This window comes from Lissotriton vulgaris, chromosome 1_1 (assembly GCF_964263255.1).
Source record: "Lissotriton vulgaris chromosome 1_1, aLisVul1.2, whole genome shotgun sequence".
In the NCBI taxonomy this organism is placed as follows: domain Eukaryota; kingdom Metazoa; phylum Chordata; class Amphibia; order Caudata; family Salamandridae; genus Lissotriton; species Lissotriton vulgaris.
The window spans coordinates 1,018,241,046-1,018,262,986 of record NC_141685.1 but is presented as its reverse complement, the minus strand read 5'-3'; the positions used below and the strand labels follow the sequence as shown (position 1 = coordinate 1,018,262,986).

The following is a 21,941-nucleotide window of genomic DNA, read 5'->3' as shown; positions in this document are numbered from 1 at the left end:
AAACTCCAGATAATGGTAAAGATCAAAAGTCTTAATCAGGGCCCCACAAACCTGCATCTGGGGGGGAGGGGTTCATAATCCAACAAAGTTAAGGCAAAAAGAAACCATGGTGTCATCTCTGTAAACAGAAGACACATTGGACAAGAGATGCTGACTGTCCAAAAGCCAAGGACATTCCTTTGACCACCACTGCCTCAAAGGCAACTGCACCCCCTAGCACTAGTACAGGTGGTGGTACAGGGAACAAGGGATTAGTAGGGTTAGCCTTGGGCTCTGAGATTGGTTCTGGCCTAGTCAGAACGTCAGCTCAGGCTGTGCTCTTCTGTGATGGTAGCATGGATCTTGCCATCTTATTTGTCAGTCCCAGTAACCTGGGTAAATAAAGACAGCAGCCTTTGATCAATGGTAAGGAGGCCATGGCTTACAGTTGTGGTTAGATCGGACCTTCCAGTGTGGTGTTTGTTGGGCAATGATTTGGAAACTTCAGCCTGGGCTTAAGTAGAGTTATGAACTCGTGCTGCAATGCTGGGCATCACTGCAGATGTGTTTGCTGTGACCAGGTCACAGGCCGAGCTGGCTAACACTGAACAGGCCTTGAATCCTGGAAAAATGGACCAAGGGCCTACCAAGAGAAGGAGCAGGAGGGGTACTTCTGTGTTTTTCCCCATACTCAGTGTGAGGATCTACCTCCTGATAGAGATGATCTCTATCCCTGTGAAGGAACTGTCTCAGATGATTTGAAAACTGATCAGGTTGATTTCTTGGGGACAGGGGGCCCCCCTTTCCAGGGCAGACTTGAATTTGGAGCAGCAAACCTGCCCCTCTCTTGAACCCCTTAGACAGCAAGCTGCTGCTGAGGCTGCTCGGAGTGTCAGAGGATCCAACAGAATCTATTGGGATGAGAGGCTCCTATACTCTGAGAGTAGAGATCCCACGCCGGGTGCCACCAGGAGATTGGTCATACCTCTGAAGGTTAGGGGATTCCTACTCCCCTTGACACATGACATTCCCTTACCAGGACACCGAGGCCAAAGGAAGACTTGGGACAGGCTTGTCCCTCACGTTCACTGGCATCACATGTCAGAAGACACAAAGGAGTTTTATCGCTTCTGTACCACCTGTCAAGCCAGTGGTAAGTCAGGTGGTACCAAAAATGCCTCCCTCATACTACTGCCTGTAGTGGAGGTTCCCTTTGAGAGGGTAGGATGGATATCATTGGTCCCATGAACCATCCAACCTCATCTGGCCACAGTTATATTCTAGTGGTGGTGAACCATGCCACAAGGTATCCAGAGTTTATACCCCTTAGAACCACCACAGCTCCTGTGGTGGCCAGGGCCCTCTTAGGAAATTTTTCCACAGTGGGTTTCCCTAAGGCGGTCTTAACTGACAGGTGTTTCACGGGTGTTGTCGCACTTTTAGTATTTTTAGAAGGACACTCTGGTTTCTTCCCTCGCTGCTTGCACCTCTCACACAGGGCATTTGTTGAGCATCGGTGAACCTGATAGTATACTTGTCTCCATCAAATATTCTACATTTTGTTGTGAATATTAAACCATTAAAGTAGATAATGTCTTTTTTTTAACAGGATTGCCCCTGATGAAGGGACAGCCAGTCCCGAAATGCATTGGGCGTATTTTTTCTGTTGTTTGGATTTAGTTTTCACACAGGTTTTGGAATACATTCATGAAAAAGTTATAAAATCAGAAATTGTTTCGCATTGAAATACATGTTTCACTTTGAATTGAATTAGTCTTGCTTGTTGAAAGCAAAATGGATGATGTATGAAAATAAATACAGTGATAAACATAATTGGGTTGAAAATATATTACAGATGTTGTATTAGCCTACCACACTGTGCACGTTTGAGTCCAAGTTGCCTCTAGGGACTTGGCCCCTTCCACCCCACATCTGTCAAACGTGGCACGCAAATTATTTTGATCGAATACGTTTTTGAATTTAATCTATCCTAAAGGAGTGCACACTCTACCACCATTTCTTATTAGTACCCATGAAGTGGACACGGGTGAGAGTCTACCTGTCAAGAATAAAATCTACAGGCAGCCTGACCATGTGAGAGAATACATCAGGACAGAGGTCCAAAAGATGCAGGAATTAGATGTAATTGAGCCCTCAGATGGCCCTTGGGCTAGCCCAGTTGTCTGGTACCTATACCTCACACCCAGGGTGGTAATGGAGAGATAAGGTTTTGTGTGGACTTCAGGGGACTGAGTGCAATCACTAGGACTGATGCTCACTCAATTCCTAGGGCAGATGAACGTATTGATACTTTGGCCTCAGCCAAGTATATAAGTACATTTGACCTAACTGCTGGCCATTGGCAAATCAGACTAGTTGAGGATGCCAAATCCAAAACAGCATTTTTAACCCCTAGTGGGCATCATCAATTTATTGTGATGCCCTTTGGTTTGAAGAATGCACCTGTCACATTCCAAAGGCTGGTGAATAAAGTCCTTACATTCCTGGAAGCCTATAGTGCAGCTTATCCTGATTATATAGCTGTCTTTAGCTCCAGCTGGGAAGATCACCTGAAGAATGTTTTGGAGACTCTGCAGAAAGCAGGCCTCACTATCCAGGATACTGAGTGCCAGATAGGGCAGAGCAAGGTCGTGTACCATGGCCACCTTGTGGGTGGAGGCCAGGTTCAACCATTACATGGCAAAATCCAGACCATAATGGACTGGGTTGCTCCAACATACCCCACTATGGTCAGAGCTTTCTTGGGCCTGACTGGGTATTACAGGAGATTTGTTAAAGGATATGGGTCTGTAGTGACTCCCTTAAATAATCACTGTAAGGAAGTGCGTTTCTGTTGCAGTAACGCCCCACCCCCCTACTTTTTGCCTGATAACTGATGCACTTTTCCTTGGTGTGCCCTGGGTCCCTGCCAATCAGGTACCCAGGGCCTGTGTTCCTTCCCTAAAAACTGTACTAAAGCCTAAACCCAATCTGCATCTCTGGCCACATGTCGGCCCCCTAGTAAATGGCATTGTGACCAGAGAAGACCCCTTAGGGCTACAGCACTTATTGTGCCTCCCTTATGGGCCCTGGGCCCTGTACCCTGACCCCCACACACTGCCTTTGCAGGCTGAGTGTCCTGGTGCAGAAAGAAACAGAGTTGACATGACACACATCTCTGTGTGCCATGCCCACAAATACACTGCCCTGGCATACATCAGTCACCCCTCTAGCTGGGTGCACTATGCCAGTGGTGTGGACACAGGTGCATGAGCCCTGTGCCCCTACAGTACCCAGGGCCATTCCTGGGCACTGTAAGTGCAGTGATGCCATTAAGAGTATATGGTGCTGGGAGGTTTTCATTACAAACTCTACAGCCCCATGATGGCTACACTGAAGACAGAAGTTTGATATCAAACTTCTCATCACATTAAACCCACATTGATGCCGGTGTGGGATTTAATGGCAAATTCATTACAGAAGAGTTGCCCCCTGAACCTAACCTACAATCCACGTCTTGTCTGAGAGGCTGCCTAGGCTGCCACACAGCAGAAATGTTGCTGGACCCCTGGGTAGGGAGCCATCTGCTCTCCTGGGGCTGCAACAATGCACATCCTGGACGAGGTGCTAGGTCTCCTCCCCCAGGATGGGCAGGAGAAGCTTCAAAGGCATGCCACCTTTTGTGAGCTTCTCCAGGCCACTTGCTGTACTCAGCAACTGGCCCCCACCAGTTCTGACCCCCACTCTGGCGGGAAGACTGTCTGGAAACCCGAAGGAAGGAAAGGGGGTGTGCCAGCTTCTGCCAACCCCACCCCTCAGGTGGGGGAGGCGAGGTGAAGCACATCTCTGGGCTCTCTTCATCTTGAGGATGGGGAGCCCTGCCCAATCAGAGATAGGCTCCTGCTCCCCTCCCAGAGGAGAGGAGCAGGATAGGGGGTGTATTCACCCCCGGACAGGGACCAATTGGTCCCTGCCCTTGCCCTACCTATAATGCCCCTAAATTTAGTATTTAGGGGCACCCTGAACCTTCCTTTCTGAGATCCTGATTTGAAGCAAGCAAGAAGATCAAGAAACCCGAAGACCTGCTGTGCAGCTGCTAACAAGAGGACAACAACTGACTTGGCCCCAGCCCTACAGGCCGTTGATCCTTGAACCTGCTCCGGTGAAACTCTGGTGCCTTCTGTGGTCAACAACCTCAAAAACCCCGGAGGACCTGACTGGCTTGAGACTCTACCAAGACTGGGACTCCCACGAGCAGTGGTTCTGCTCAAAAAGCAAAAATACCTGGTGCCAGCCAGAAACCTCGAATCCAGCACTCTCTGCACCCGCCAAGCCTGGCCCGTGCCTGAGTGGACATAGACCCTGAGGACATCCCCCCGTTGATTGTGACCTGAAATCCAGTGCCCAAGAACCCTCCTTGACGACCCAGACGACGCCTGCAGACTCGCAACCAGGGTCCGCTCCAACCACAACCAGCAGAGGGTAAGATTTTCCTGACTTCAAAAGACACCCCTGCTCCCGGCGCCTCCCGGCCCCCTGTGCCCAACTCCGTGTTGGCTACCTATCCTCCAAGATCCCAACTTACCCCTCAAAGTGTTGGTCGCTCCTGAAGAATCTCCGTCCCAACCCTGTAGCCTTTGTTCATCTTCCAAGTTCTCCATTGAATAACATTGAGCGCCCGACGGCTCAAAAGCACCTCGCACCCAGCCGCCCGAGTGGCCCTGGCAGTGTAACCTTTGTTCTCACCTACTTCCCCATTTGCCCTGAGCAAGTGACCAGGAGCCCTGCTCCCACAGCCGGGTAGTCTGCTTGCCAGCAGCCACCAACCGATAGTATAATATTGGGCCTAACTACCTCTTCACCCAGCTGCCCCTGTGCCGCTGAGGTTGTATCAACTGTACCTACCTGACCCTGGGAGACCCCTGAGTCTATGCCCAGAACCTTAACTCTGCCAGTCGAGAACTTACCCAAAAGCCGATAACACTCTTTTCTTCATAGGGTAACATTGACTGGTTTCACTCAGAATTTCTTCTAAGTGTGGAGTTTTGAAACTTTAAAATATTCATCTAAAATCAGCCGAACAAAGAATTCTGAATTACTCACCTGTTATCAGGAGAGAACCCAGTGCTGCACCTTTTAGCCCAGCACTGAACCTGAAAAGTAATTTTAACCATACTTACTAGTAACTTGAATTTCCTTCCATAGGAATCCATTGTCTGGTTTTCAGCAGAAAAGTTTCTAAGTGTCAATTTTCAAAAACTACAAATTCTTTCAATTGTTTACAGGAGGTACACCAGTGCTGGATCCAGGATCCAACAATGAGTAAGAAAAAGTAACTATAACAGTACTTACCTTCTAAGTGAATTTCCTCCCATAGGATAACATTGGTAATTCCATGTAAAAAAGTTTTAAAGTGTCAACTTTTAAAATACAGTAATATTCCTTAAAAATCACAACTGTAACCAAAACGCTTTTACTCAACTGTTTACAGGAGGTGTCCCAGGACTGAATCTAGGATTCAGTTCTGAGGTTAGAAAAGTAATCTATAAAGTAACTAATTGCATTTATCTGGAAATTCCCATTAAGCTCAATGTTGCATTGTGTTTGAAATTGTGTTGCCTATTGCAACAACTGTAACTATTGTATTCAAAATGTCTATTGCCTATTTGAAAAGTATTTAACTAAAGTAACTCATTCTGAGAAAGTATATTGTGATACCTTGTTGGTTCTACAATAAAAACAACTATATATTTTGGTACAAAACAATTGGCCTAGAGTTCAGTTCTTGAGGGTGTGAGACCATTTGATCACTGAGTGTGTACAACAACTGCTTTGCACGGTCCTCTGATACTGCCTTACTGCTCGACCAAGCTACCATTTTAAAGAGTAAGGCTATATCTAGCTTTAGCCTCTGCCAAACCTCTGGGGACTGTGAACTCTGTGCACACTGTACCTTACTTTGGTCCAGTATATACAGAGCCACGTTCTTACAATCTCACATCAAAAAGAATGCCCAAGAAGATTCAGTGGACAGTTAGCTGTCAGAAGGCATTTGATGATCTCAAGCATGCCATGTGCACTGCTCCCATTCTGCAAAATCCTGACTATTCCAAACAATTCATTGTTCAAACCAATGCATCTGAGTTGGGGGTCGCGGCTGCGCTGTCACACCTTAATGCAGAGGGTCAGGATCATCCAGTAGCTTTTATCAGCAGAAGGTTGACCCCCAGAGAGAAACGTTGGTCAGCTATTGAGAGGGAAGCCTTTGCTATGGTCTGGGCCCCGAAGAAGCGGAGGCCATACTTGTTTGGCACTCAGTTCATTGTTCAGACAGACCATAAGCCCCTCCTATGGTTAAACCAGATGAAGGTGAAAACCCCAAGCTTTTGAGGTGGTCCATTTCTGTGGCTGCAGAGTAAAGAACCCCCTCAACGCACCTGAAGCACTCGACATCGGAGGAATTTGTCTACCGAGCCCCTGGTCACTCCTGAGTGAACCAGACTGTGTCCCCTCTGCTTTCGGGTACTCTTCAACAAGAATCCACCTTTGGATTCCGATGTACACTTTTTTGCATCCCAGCAGTGGCTCTTCTTCGAAGTCCTCCATAGAGCTCAACGGCGGTTTCCGACGCCATTTCAGACCTATGCGCCCGCTTCCCTGGGATAGGTAACTCTGGGTTCGAGGCATGTGGGCTGCTGAATTCATATCTGTGCATTGATCGCCGCCTAGTGTTGGGTCCGGATGATTGCACATTGTTGTCCTGGAAGAGTCTTCGAAGTATCACGAGATAAGTGGCTCCTCCCCTGGACTACAGTGCGCATGGGCATCCTCTCCATCCTCAGATTGTTTTTTTCCGCCATTGGGTTCGGATGTACTTTCTTATCTCAAGTTCGGAATCGATAAAAAAACTTTTTCACACGGCCAAAAGGCCTTCGGGGCGTCGGTATTGTCTTTTCGTTCGGTGCCGCATACTTGTTCCAGTTCTTTGAGCTGGACGTCGAAGGCCGCGTGGCTTTTTCGACACCAGAGGCCCCATCAACGATCGACGATGGAACGGAGCCCGTTCAAACGATGCCCCGTTTGCAACTCTAAATACCCTCTCATCGATGTGCACCCGGTGTGCAATAAATGCCTATCTCCAGACCATGACGAGGCCAGCTGCATGGCCTGTTCTCGGTTCAGGTCAAAGAAGACGCTTAGGCTTCGACGCGCCGCGAGACAGTCTGCGCAGAGAAAGCGCACGACCCAGAGAACATCTTCGAGGCTGAAGACGACGAGGGCGTCAATGAGGAGGATCCTGAACAACAGTTGGATCCTGCTTCAGAGCAGAACTCTAACTATGATGAAGAAGAAGAAGACTACGTCAATGATGAAGACGTCTTCAATGATGAAGACGCCGTCGAGGTAGGGGACGACGCACAGGCCATCGGAGCCGTCGATGACGACTCGAACGATGAGCAAGGCCCAACCGTAGTTGCGGGGGCCGATGATGACACTGAACTTTCGAAGGTTACGGTCGAGGCATCGCCGGAAGGCCTTAGCCAAGATCTTCAACAACATTCTATAGCCCTGCGTCAAGGCCCGGCTAAGAATATATCTAAGGAGCCATCGGTGGATCAACCACAGTCGATGGTGAAACCGAAACCAAGAGAATCACAATCGAAACCGAAACTGCTAAAGACAGTCCTCGGATCGACGCCTTCGGATTCATCGGATCCAATAAAAATGAAGTGTCATCGACCCTTCGGGGTCACAAAAGGGTGTCGGCACGAAGATCGGGGCGCCGAAGCCTGTGACTACGGTCAAGCACGTCGGACTGACGCCATCGACGTCGACGTCAAAAGACGGCGACACAAACAAGGGACTCAAGTCTCAGAAGACTCTCGATCCGAAGCTTCCAGCCTCCAAACCACTGGTAGTCAAGGCCTTCGAGTCGAAGACCAAGATCGGCTCGAAAGAGCACATCAAGTCGAAGCAAAAGAGCGTGCCTGCTGCGCACCAAGAGCTCGAGTCGACGCAAGGCCAGAAACAAACTGGTGACAAAATTAAGTCGGTCGGATCGAAGACGGCGCCACCCTCGAAGAAGGTCTGTCCGTCTCCAATGCTTACGCCACCGATCAAATTCAGACTGCCCCCGACCGCACGACCTAAGGCGTTCGAGCCAAAACAAAGCATCGAAACGACCAAAAATGTGTCAATAGTAAAAAGGACTCAGCCCATAGAAGAGGACATTGTGTTCCAGGCGCCCTCCTATGATAACCAGTCGAAACTGTTCATCGACTCAGATTCTGGCAGACTCACTATTTATAAAAAATAGATCATTCCAGAAAATCCTATGGAATCATACAAGATCCCACTAAAAAAAAAAGGGACTCTTCCACCTTGCCTGTTCTTTTTGAGCCTGTGGAGTCCTATGGACAAGAATATACATATTCACCCACACATACTAATGAGGATGTAGGGGAAGGCTACAATAAGGCGGAATTTAATTATCATATTGACACAGATCAAGAGGAGTCTCAACCCTGGACTGACCCTGTTGACCCGGGTGAGCCACACACCACACCTGACACTCAATCCTACACGGTCAAGACCTCGCCAATTGAAGATACAGCTGCATTTAACTCGTTAATTGAAAGGGCAGCACATAATCATGATGTAAAAATGCATGCTGACCCAATAGAGGAAGACTTTTTGTTTGACACTTTCTCAACTTCAGAGAGATCAGTAAAAACATTGCCAATGCTGAAGGGTGTCCTTAAACACGCTGGTGACATTTTCAAGGAAACCACAAGAGCAAGGGTTGTGAATCCAAGAATTGACAGGAAATACCGGCCTGCGCCTGTAGACCCTACGTATATCAAGGGCCAGCTGCCATTGGACTCCTTGGTAGTGTCAAATGCTCGTAAGAGAGCAAACTCTCAAACAAGTGGTGATGCTCCTCCTCCGGACAAAGAATCCAAAATCTTGGAAGCTTCTGGAAAACGAGTAGCGGCTCAAGCAGCGAATATTTGGAGAATTTCAAATACACAGGCCCTATTAGCCAGATATGATAGGGCTCATTGCGACACATTAGAGCAACTACTACAACACTTGCCTGATGCGTATTGTATGCTGATACAGGAGGGGAAACTGATATCAAATGCTTCAATTAAATGTGCGCTAGATGCAGCAGACACAGCAGCTAGGGCCATCAATACAAGTGTGATGCTCAGAAGGCATGCCTGGGTACGCATCTCTGGATTCAAGCCTGAGATTCAAACCACATTACTAAATCAGCCTGTTAACCCTGATTATTTATTTGGTCCTGATGTGGACACAATCCTAGAGAAAATAAAAAAAAGACACTGAGAAAGCAAAATCCATGGGAGCTTTGCAGTCACAACAGTTCAGGGGAGGTTCCTTTTGTCGCTCCGGTAACAGGGGAACCTCTAGAGGTCAAGCATCCCAGCAAGCCCAATACAACACAGGAGGCACACAGACCACCTATAACAAGAACAATAGGGGTGGATACCATGGCAACAGCACCAAAGGCAGAGGACGAGGAAATAATAGCGCCAGATCCTCCGCCAATACTAAACCGTGACGTCTTGTCACTACCCCCAGACCATGTAACACCGGTCGGGGGAAGACTTCAGCAGTTCCTGCCAGTCTGGAAAGGCATTACCACAGACAGGTGGGTGAGACAACTTATCCAATACGGCTATTGTCTAGAACTAATCTCCACTCCACCCAACATACCCCTAAGACACCGTCCTATGTCCTCAGAGCACATACACTTATTGCAGCAAGAGGTCATCAGCATGCTGCAAAAAGGGGCCATAGAACTCGTACCTTTAGAACAACAGGGTACAGGGGTGTACTCGCTGTACTTCTTAATTCCAAAAAAGGACGGGTCTCTCAGGCCCATACTAGACCTCAGACCCCTAAACCAATACATCTTGTCAGAACATTTTCACATGCTCACTTTGCAGCAAATTCTACCATTGCTCAGTCAGGGAGATTTCCTAGCAACACTAGACCTGAAGGACGCATATTTCCACATTCCGATACACCTGGGACACAGGAAATATCTCAGGTTCACCATACAAAACCAGCATTACCAGTTCAAGGTCCTGCCTTTCGGGGTCACAACAGCCCCCAGAGTGTTTACCAAGTGCTTGGCGACAGTAGCAGCGCACCTTCGGAGACAACACATTTATGTCTATCCTTATCTGGACGACTGGCTTATCCAAGCAAAGTCAGCCCAGCAATGTGCCAGCCACATATCCCGCACAATTCACCTCCTACACAGTCTAGGTTTTTCACTGAATTAATCAAAGTCTCATCTTCAACCCGCACATGTACAACAGTACCTAGGAGCGACAATAGACACTCTGGCAGCAACAGCAAAGCCAAACTCAGTCAGAATCAACAGCATGCAATTGCTGATTGAAAAATTCAGACCCCAACACTCGCTCCCAGCACAGGTGTTTATGCAGCTGATAGGTATGATGGCCTCCTGCATCTTCACAGTCCCTCATGCAAGACTACACATGAGTCCGCTTCAGGAGTGCTTAGCACGGCAGTGGAACCAGGCTCAAGGACAGTTGAAAGACCTAGTGTTGGTGACCGGTCATGCATACAACTCTCTGCACTGGTGGAACCCACAAAACCTTTGCAGGGGACGACCGTTCCAGGAGCCTGTACCACAAATAGTGCTGACGGACGCATCTCTCTTAGGGCTGGGGAGCGCATGTCCTCCATTACACAGCGCAGGGACTATGGACGACGCAGCAAAAGAAGATGCACATCAACCTGCTGGAACTGATGGCAATCTTCATGGCAATGAAGGCGTTCAAAGTGCATTTGTGCAACAAAGCCGTGCTGATACTGACGGACAACATGACTGCCATGTACTACATCCAGAAGCAGGGAGGGACACACTCTCCACAGTTGTCACACCTAGCTCAAAGCATGTGGAAGTGGGCCATTCAAAGAAACATGTTCCTCATGGCAGAACACCTCCCAGGCAAGGACAACCAAAAATGGCGGATCTGCTCAGCAGGCACAGCCACCAGATGCACGAGTGGGAGATACATCCCTCAGTGCTACAACCGTATTTCCAGCAGTGGGGTCATCCAGAGATAGACCTATTCGCCACAAAGGATAACGCAAAATGCCAAACCTTCGCCGCCAGGTTCCCACACCCGCAGTCTCAGGGCAATGCGATATGGATGAACTGGTCAAGCAGATTTGCGTACGCCTTTCCCCCGGCACCGCTCGTACCGCTAGTGGCACGCAAACTGCAACAGCACTCAATGACACTCATCCTAGTTGCTCCAACATGGGCAAGGCAGGCATGGTACACCACGTTCCAAGAACTTTCCGTGGTGCCTCATCAACGACTGCGACTCACACCCAGTCTCCTCACTCAGAGCCATGGAGACATTCAGCACCCAGATCCGCAACAGTTGAGCCTTGCAATATGGCTCCTGAGGTCATAGAGTTTGGCTACCTGAACCTGCCCCCTGACTGTATGAATATTATCAAGGAGGCAAGAAGACCTACAACCAGGGCATGCTATGCGGCAAAGTCAATCAATCAATCATAATATTTGTATAGCGCGCTACTCACCTGGAAGGGTCTCAAGGCGCTTGGGGGAGGGGTCCGCTACTGATCGAACAGCCAGGTCTTGAGTTGTTTCCTGAAGGCGAGATGGTCCTGTGTAAGCCGGAGGTGGATGGGGAGGGAGTTCCATGTTGTGGCTGCCAGGTAGGAGAATGATCTTCCTCCGGCGGTGGCTCTTCGGATGCGAGGTACGGCGGCGAGGGCGAGGCTCGTAGAACGTAGCTGGCGGGTGGGCGTGTAGAAGGTTAGGCGGTCGTTGAGGTACTTTGGGCCCAGGTCGTGGAGAGACTTGTGTGCGTGGGTAAGGAGCCTGAACGTGATCCTTTTGCTGACGGGGAGCCAGTGCAGGTCCCTCAGATGGCCGGAGATGTGGCTGCGTCGGGGGATGTAAATGTAAATGTATAGGCATTTATATAGCGCACTACTTACCCGGAGGGTCCCAAGGCGCTTCGACCGCTGCAAAACCCTTCCTGGCTTCCCTGAGAGATGATCCCTTAATGGGTATCTCCAGGGTGAGACCAGGCATCCCCGGCGGTCTGGTGGGGCCGTTAGTGAAGATGAGGCAAGCTAATGCCCAGAGTTGCCGAGTGTGATCGCTGATCAGAGTGGGCACCGAGGCGAGAGAATTATCGAGTCCGCTGACCCTGGTCCAGAAACCTGCCGCGCCGGGAATCGAACCCTGGTCCCGGGCCGTCCTCTGCTCTCGGGTCTGCCGCCTCTAACCAGTGAGCCACACTACTTCACTCCACTGTCCAAGATGAGTCGGGCGGAGGCGTTCTCTATGCGCTGGAGTCTTTTCTGTAGTTTGGCTGTGGTTCCCGCGTAGAGGGTGTTTCCGTAGTCCAGTCGGCTGGTGACGAGTGCCTGGGTGACCGTCTTCCTGGTTTCGTCGGGATCCATCGGAAGATCTTTCGGAGCATACGCAGGGTGTTGAAGCACGATGAGGAGACTGCGTTGACTTGTCTGGTCATCGAGAGGGAAGAGTCCAGGATGAAGCCCAGGTTGTGTGCGTGGTCTGTTGGCTTGGGAGCGGTGCCCAGGGCGGGAGGCCACCAGGAGTCGTCCCAGGCGGAGGGCGATGGTCCCAGGATGAGGACTTCCATCTTGTCTGAGTTCAGTTTCAGGCGGCTGTTCTTCATCCACTCGGCGACGTCTTTCATCCCTTCGTGTAGGCTCGTTCTGGCGGTGGCGGGGTCCCTGGTGAGGGAGAGGATCAGTTGGGTGTCGTCGGTGTAGGAGATGATGTTGAGGTTGTGTTGGCGTGCGATGGCTGCAAGAGGTCTCATGTAGACGTTGAAGAGGGTGGGGCTGAGTGATGATCCTTGCGGTACGCCGCAGATGACTTCGGTGGCCTCGGATCGGAACAGGGGGAGGCGGACTCTTTGTGTTCTTCCGGCGAGGAACAAGATGATCCACTCCAGTGCCTTTTCTTGGATACCGATGTTGCTGAGGCGTTGAACTAGGGTGCGGTGGCAGACGGTGTCGAACGCTGCAGAGAGGTCCAGGAGGATGAGGGCCGCTGTTTCCCCGTTGTCGAGCAGGGCTCGGATGTCGTCGGTGGCTGCGATGAGGGCGGTCTCGGTGCTGTGGTTGGCTCGGAAGCCCGACTGCGAGGGGTCGAGGGATCCGTTCGTCTCGAGGAAGGCTGCAAGCTGTCTGTTGACGGTCTTCTCTATGACTTTGGCAGTAAAAGGGAGGAGCAAGATGGGGCAGAAGTTCTTGAGGTCGGTGGGGTCTGCTGTTGGTTTCTTCAGTAGGGCGTTGAGCTCGGCATGCTTCCAGCTCTCCGGGAAGGTGGCGGTGTTGAAGGAGGAGTTGATGACGTCCTGGAGTTGGAAGTGGAAGCACTTTGTTATTTATTGTAACAATAATGACATAAATCCGCTAGATGCATCAACTCAAAACATTATATGTTATTTGTTACATCTATACAGATGCAATCTGGCATATAGTTCCATACGGATACATTTAGCTGCAATAGCAGCTTATCTTCAGAACAGGCAGCACCTTTCCCTTTTCAGAGTGCCAGCCATTAAAGCTTTTATGGAGAGACTCAAATGAGTGATTCCTCCTAGACACCCGCCTTCACCTGTCTGGAATCTGAACGTAGTTCTGACCAGACTGATGGGAACACCTTTTGAGCCTCTACACTCTTGTGAGATACAATTTCTAACATGGAAAGTGGCCTTTCTAGTAGCGATCACGTCGCTAAGGAGAGTTAGTGAGCTTCAAGCCCTAACTATTCAAGAGCCTTTCATACAGATTCATGCTAATAGAGTAGTGCTACTTACCAACCCTAAATTTATGCCTAAGGTGGTACCACAGTTCCACATTAACCAAACGATAGAACTGCCAGTATTCTTCCCAAATTCAGATTTAGTGGCAGACAGAGCACTGCACACACTAGATGTTAAAAGAGCTCTCCTGTATTACATAGACAGGACAAAGGATTTCAGAAAGACTAAGCAACTGTTTGTTGCCTTTTCACCACAGCACAAAGGCAACCCCATTTCCAAATCAGGTGTAGCCAGATGGATTGCTAAGTGCATACAAATTTGTTATCAAAAAGCTAAACGCACATTAACAGTTCCCCGAAGAGCGCATTCAACACGCAAGTTAGGGGCATCCATGGCTTTCCTAGGTAACATTCCTCTAGAGGATATACGTAGAGCAGCCACATGGTCCACCATACATACATTTACCAAACACTACTGCGTGGATGTACACTCCAAACAGCAAGCTGCTGTAGGACAGGCTGTTCTCAGGACTCTTTTTCAGACTGCTGCAGCTGGCACGGGCAACCACCGCTGAAAAGGCGACTGCTATTTATTCTATGCACAGATATGAATTCAGCAGCCCACATGCCTCGAACGGAATATGCTACTTACCAGTATTCATCTGTTCTTGGCATGTAGGGCTGCTGACATTCATATCGCCCGCCCTCCTCCCAGGTGCCTCTCGCAGCTGTAGCACTCAGAATTAATCTCAAGCATGGACATCACTTACTGTATCATACTCCATCTCAGCCACAATAGCGAAAAACAATCTGAGGATGGAGAGGATGCCCATGCGCACTGTAGTCCAGGGGAGGAGCCACTTATCTCGTGATACTAAGAAGACTCTTCCAGGACAACAATGTGCAATCATCCGGACCCAACACTAGGCGGCGATCTATGCACAGATATGAATGTCAGCAGCCCTACATGCCAAGAACAGATGCATACTGGTAAGTAGCATATTCCTACTAGGGTATCCACGGGTTGGGTGGATCTCCAACCTCCATGGGGTTTGTTCGAAGTCCAATTAGAAGGGTCCTTAAGGTTTAAAACTGCAACCGCAACTCACATAGAATTATACAGCGCATGCAGTTGTGTTCCGACACTGTACCCCTCCTCTGTGGGAGCCCTACTTACTCACCTTGTGTGGTTCCTTGGGGCCCCAGTGATTCTACATTCTCTAGACACTGTCTTGAATCGAGTTGTGGTTCTTATACCACTATTTTAGTATATTGTATGGTTTCCCTCTGGAGCTCACTGTATTACTGCTACTTAGGATTGTTTCTGTGCTACAGTATTGTGTGCTTTGTGAGTATCTTCATGCAGAAGATACTATGTCGTTCTTAACTCCATGGCTGCTAGAGCAATTCCCGCTGGGTGCTGAAATATTCAGAAACCCATGCTCCATGACGAGCTCAGCTCGTCATGAGTGTATGAGAGGTGTACATCATGACGAGCTGAGCTCGTCATGAGCGTCGAAGGAGTTAAAGGGTATTATATCAATAAATACCTATTTTTATAACTGTGTGGTTTTTCTTTAATTTAACCAATACTATAAGGTTGCATTCTGGTAAAACAAGCTGCTTAACATTCCTTTAAGACTAAGTCTGAAGGCGGCTTTCCACAGCTACCGCTTGGATAGCATTCTAAGGTTATCTTTGACCTCCTAAATCACCATAAGGGCTGTTTAATTAGTAGACAGCATATACCAGGCCATCTTCTCACACATGGGTGGGTGGGTTGAAGGGGGGGGGGGCTGTGACGGGGATTACAAACTCAAGCTGTGCAGCCTAAAGCAAATAAAGCCAACTAATTGAAAGCCAGAAAAAGTGAGTTACAAACCATAAAGCCAATGGCAAGCTACCAGTGGAATGCATTTCCAGGTCAACCTTCTGCATGCCCCCAAGATGTCTTTCGCATTCAAGACAGCTGTGCTGTCTGGTAGGCGGCAACCTAAAAAGGAAGGTTTGGGTTTTGCCAAGGGTTGAAATGACAAAGTTGAGTTAGCAGTTTAGCAATGGCAGACAGGGAGTTGTGTTTTACTTGCTCACTCTCGTGATGGCACAATCAGTGCTTCAGTTCACAAGGGACTCTTCACCCTAAGGCCCTGGGACCATATACTAGGGAATTGTAAGTAAATTAGTGTATGCCAGTCAGAGTACTGGGGCCTGGTTGGCAGGACCCAATGCACTTTGAGTAAAAAAACAGCAGCATCAGCCCATATGTTTGGAAGGGATCGTGCAAAAAGAGGCCTTTCCTTACACTCATCGTTGTATCTCCTGCTCATTTGCAGAGCTGCTGTATAACGGAGAGATGGGAAAATGACTTTCACAAGATTTGACTCCTAAAATGTTGCATGCTTTTGGTGAAAGTGTCATTGTATTGGCTTCAGAACATCTGAGAAATATAGTGAGTGGCAGCAGCATGTTCAAGTGTATTCCAAAAATATATTATTAGTATAAACATTTTTTGCCTCCAGTTCAAAAGCCTGTGGCTTTCGAGATTGGTGTTATGTTGCCACACTGACTTCCTTGCTTTCATCATGTATTGGGTAATCATATTTGATCCGTCAATGATCAGTCCAGAGTTTCTACTCTGTAGGTTGTAAAATGTGGTGCAATGTCTTTTTACATTGTAAAGAGAGCAAAGTTTTGACATAACTATTGCTCCCTTTATACACATTCTGGACAGATGATGATTTCACTCTATTTTCCCTGCTGTTGACATGGCTCTGCAAATGCTGTTTACAGTCCTCTTGGTACCTCATTAGTGAAAAGAAGTGTTTCTCTATCCACAGGAGGAAGACGAGGTTCCGGATGACGAGACTGTGAACCAGATGATTGCCCGCAACGAGGAGGAATTCGACCTATTTATGGTGAGTGAGATTTATATAAAGCAGCATTAAACTAAGTCACATGAAGCCACCCCATAACTGACAAGTTGATACAGTGAAGCCCACTCTAAGTTGCTAACAGATCGTCAAAGGTTAATAGATTAAGTGGTAGAAGTTAGATATGTGTTCCTTGAACAGAGTGCCTTATTTTATTTCTGTAATATTTATGTACTTTTCTGTGGATGCATTTGTGAGTGAGGCAAAGAGAGTTCACAATACCTCCGGCATTCCATGGGGTCACCAGTGAAGTGCCTAAAGGTAGCATTGATCTGCTCCCTGGGTTTCGGCCAAGATACCATGGTGAAAGCGTTTTTGTAGATCTTGTAGGCAAAAATGTTGTTTTTAGTCTCTAAGATAAATGGGTTCATTTTTGTCAAATGATAGTTTCCTATTGTAGACAGCTGGCTCGTTCTACAGACCCCCTCAGCTGGCTCTTTATATAGCGGACCAAATGGAGGTACATTGTGTAAATAATCCAGGCAAACCACAGTTGGTTTACAGATGCACAAATGATAACCCAAATGCTCTCTTGTTGTAGTGTGGGTGCACAGTTAGGCTAACCAGAGGGTAGTTCTAAGAATGTATTGCACACACAAAGGTAGTGAGTTAGACACACTCCATAAAGAAATTAGACACAAATTTATAAAAAATAACACACATTTTTTAAATAATTTTAGATACCAGGATCGAGATTAGGTAAATGATTTTCGAAATATGAATTCTTACAGGTTCCAAGTTTCACACGTTGTACAATTTGTGGAGCGGTAATGTTATCCATTGAGGGAAAAATATTTACTGCCGTTGGGCACTTGTCAATGACATACATGGCTCTTCTCCTGGACTTAAGGTGAGTATGGGGCAATGACCAAGGCAGCACCAACAGGTCACCTCGGGCGGCACTGGGTGTCCATGTGCAGAGGTACATTTCAGCGTCATGTGTCCCGTCAAAGTCTATGGGAATCGGTCCGGTCACAAAGAGGCTTCAAGCTGAGACAGAGGGACGGGGGTGGCTCAGTCCTTGAGATGCTCGGGTACGTAGAGACACCATTGGTCCACTTCTCGGGCTGTAGGGCTTGGCTTCAGTGGTGCTTTTAGGTGTTAGACAATGCTGTGGGAGACACTTGCGGTTTGAGGGGACCTCCAGAAAGAGGCTGCAGGAGGCGACTGAGGGTCCAGTGTTGGCAAACCCAAACGTGAGTTCAGCATTTAAAGATCTCAATGCCCCTCTGGCACCGTCACCTCCCTTAGACTCGGGCTGTGTGACGTACTTTGTGGAGGCGGTTGGAGGCTCACTCTGTCTTGGTTCTGCAGAAAAGGGACAAACAGGACAACTGGGCCACTCTGAATGTGGGTCTCATTGTCCCTGAAGTCCTTCGACATACAGTTCAGGCTTTCTCAGTGTTAGTGTCCGGGCTGGGCACAACAAGCCTTGGTTGCTACAAGGTATCAGGTACAACAGTATTGTATATTGGTACTGTGCAGCTCTGGTCGGTCCTGGTGTCCCATCACTAGGAGGGAGGACAGATCTGACATGTGGGGAGCACGGCGACCTCTTTTTGTGTGGCAACATCCTGTAAGAGGCAGGATGGTGAGCTGGACCATGCTTCTTTCATGCCTGCGACTGCAGGGGAGTGGCTCCTCTAATCCAAAGGAGTTCTCGTGCGATTTATGCAGCACTGGCTGGGTCTTTGGAGTCTACACAGTGGCACGACGAGTCGGTTTCTCCACAATTGTTGGGGTTGCTGGCAGTGGGGGCGGCAAATCAGTCATTGCTCTTCTGTTCTCATTTCAGCACTCTTCTCTCTCCACTTCTTCTTTGTGTCCGTCGAATCTAAGTTCCTGGTATCAGGGGTTCCCCAAAATTCTCATTTTAGTGGTGTTAATGGGAGTGTATGGTAGTAGCTAATAGGCTATTTACTCCTGGAGTCACCTCACCCCCTACATGACCACTTGCTAAGGCGAGCGGGCATCACCTGTCCCCAGTTCCTAATTCCACCACACACAAGATGCTGGAACTCCTATCTTCGTGTTCACTTCAGGCCGCCCACCCTAGAGATGTATCCAGCCTGGCTGTATAACAACCCCATTTTCTCACAGGCATATCTGCTCATGCAGGTATGCCTGTGATATAGTGCACCCTGCCTTAGGACTGGTAAGGCCTGCTAGAGGGGTGCCTTATCTGTATCTTAGGCAGTGCTAGTTGGCAGGGTGAGTGAGCCATGTATTTTCTAAGGAAAGAACACTGGTAATGGGTACCTGGACAGCAGGGACCCAGTAGTCTACAGTCCAAGTTGCCTCCAAAGCTAGGCAAAAAGTGGGGTGGCCAGGGGGTACCACAAAAGAACACCATTTTCTCAGTATGTGTCTAACTTATGGGCTCTCTGTGTGCAATAAATACTTAACTGCTTAACACTATCCTCTGATAAGACGTAACTGTTCGCCAACACTACCACAAAAGAGAGAATTTGGGAACATTATTATAGCCCCTGTAAACCAGTATGGGTCACCTAGATTATCTGCACAGTGTACTTCAATTCAATCTTTATTATGTTTTGGAACTCCTTGGAGGTCCACATAAGAAAAAGTACAACACAAAAGTATCATTGAAAATGAAAGTAGACAAATCATAGCCATTGTTAGAACACAAAGTGACACATTAATAGGCATGCCGGTATTCAAAGCATTTCTAAAAAACATTTAAAAAAGTTATATATATGAGAGCAAAATCTCTCATTAGGGGGATTATGTAAAGCATTCAAAAAAGAGTTCACATCTACAATACCCATTTGCAGACATATTTGTCTTAACCATTTGCTGCGATAAGAACGCAGCGCTGGGCATATGAAAAGTACATGTGTACGATCTTGAATAGATTGATGACAGAAATTGCAAATTGCAGATACACCATACCATTTAAACAAAAGATTATTCAGGGGTAACAAATCTTGTCTCAATAAAAACCAAAATCTCCGAATACCATGAGGTAGGTTCCAAGTAACATAGGGTTGTATGGATTTTCTTGCGAATGTATTAGTAAGGAAATTGACACCCTTTTTAGCAAAAATTGAAGTAAAGTCTAGCCTAAAGCTAAGATCCCAAGTAGCTTCTTTCAGGACAGACTTTAGCTGGGATGCAGGAAGAGAAAAGAGAGTACTCTCTTCCAGCTGCAAAAGGGATACAGCTTTTCTAAAGTTGTTAACAATTAGCGAGTGTTCCCCTAGACTTCCCAGTAGTTCAGACTTTAAGAGGAACCTCATAGTCCCCTCTTCTCCTCTGGCTATGCTTGCGACCCAACGTACCACAGCTGCCAGGCCCTGCACCCAGCTGCTGCGCAAGCCAAACTCAAGTCTGCAGGCTGCCACGGAGCAGGCAGAACTAACGGTGGATATGCCTCTTAGCAATTTACCCTCCACCTTATTTAGAAAATCCCAGTACTTAATATCAATTAGTTCTAAACCATATAAAAGGGTGGAAGGGACTTTTGCCTTAAAGACTTCCAATAAATGTGAAAAATGCCTTCTTCCCAATGCCGAGTACAGTGCACTTAAGCTTCTCCCTTGGGCTAAAGCCTTCCGGGCACTGTTATCGGTGTGGGGTTTAGCACTTAGATTATCACAAATTAATTTTCCAAGGAAAGTATAACTCTTTACTACCTCCAATTTGTCTTCTCCCACAGACCAGGTAAAGTTCCTAAATTTATGTTTTTTCCGGCCTGTGATGCACATAATTTTGCTCTTGGATGCATTGATTTTTAAATAATGAGCAACTGCATACTGATGTAGAGCAAGGAGGCGTTTGGCAAGACCTTTGGGCATAAGATCCAATATTATGATGTCATCCGCATATAACATACATGAAATGTGTTTTCCACCCAAGATTGGAGCAATACCGTCACAGGAGGAGAGGGAAGCTGGTAGGTCTGCAATATACAGCGAAAAAAGTAATGGGGCAAGGAGACAGCCTTGCTTAAGGCCATTAGATGAGGGGATAATCTTAGAGAGCCCCCTATCTCCTCCTTGCAGGACCTGGCACCAGGTGTCTGTATGAAGCAACTGAATCATATCTAGTAGATAAGGTGGCAATCCCATAGCAGAGAGCTTTCTCCACAGCAGTGGACGATCAACCTTGTCGAATGCTGTGGAGAAGTCTATAAAGGCCACATAAACTCTTCCGCCACGTACCCCTATATATTTATCAATAATTGTCTGAAGGGCGGAGAGGTTATCCAGCGTTCCGTGACCCTTACGAAAGCCTACTTGTTCTAAGGGTAAAATTTGTTTTTGCACCACCCAATCATTAACTAGGGTTAATAAACATTTACAGAACACTTTCCCAATAGCATCTAAGAGAGCTATTTGTCGATAGTTAATGGGTAAGTTTCTGTCGCCCTTTTTGAACATAGGAACCAAAATACTCCCCTTCCAGGATGCTGGAATACATTTTTTTATATAGCAAGTCCTAAAAAGAGGAAAAAGGATTTTACTCCAGGATACTGGATTTTGTTTCAAAACAGATATCGGGAGTTCATCAGGACCCATGGCGCCTGATGGGCGCATGTCCCTTATAGCCAATTCTATAGATAATTCTGAGGGGTATTCAGCTATAGGGGTAGTATCTTCCTCAATACCCCTTAGTTTCCCATGCTGATCATTCATAGCATACAGACTTGAGATGTAATTAACCCAGGTTTGTTCGGAAATGGGGATTGGAGATGGACGCACTCTAGAACCACATCCCTCCCCAATAAGGGTCCAGAATTGTCTAGAGTTCCCATGAACTGCGGCTTCCCGCAATCCAATCCATAGCAGGTCCTCTTTTTCTCTTTTCATTTTTTTCCTTATCCTGCTTCTCCTCCTTTTAAGGAGAGATATTTTCTGAGATCTTTCTACTGCACCACATATGTATTGTTCCCTCACCAGTTTATTTATCTCCTTATTAAGGGAACCAACTGCTTTAGGGAGGGTGGGGTTTTTTTTCCTAATTAAATTCAATTTTTTTACGGTAGAAATAATCTCCTTTATAAAAGCATCGAAAGAGGACTGTTCCACCCCCTTCCAATTGCTTAAATTGGATAGTGTATTTTCAAGAAGGGGTTCCACGCCCTTCATAGCTTTATAATCCCAGAAACATCTTCCTGTTTTTTGGAAGGTGACCGCATCCCTATCCAACGCCCAGGAGTCAGA

General features: G+C 47.5%; 1 protein-coding gene across 2 annotated transcripts in view; it reads left to right on the top strand.

Annotated features, from left to right (window-relative positions):
• The window catches only part of LOC147748431 (SWI/SNF-related matrix-associated actin-dependent regulator of chromatin subfamily A member 4-like), a 364,311-nt gene that overhangs the window by 89,169 nt on the left and 253,201 nt on the right, over positions 1–21,941 (top strand). For both annotated transcript variants that reach the window (XM_086961561.1, XM_086961552.1), the window contains exon 4: positions 16,663–16,740. In XM_086961561.1, coding sequence (XP_086817687.1) covers positions 16,663–16,740 — 78 coding nt within the window. The remainder of the gene's footprint in view (positions 1–16,662; positions 16,741–21,941) is intronic.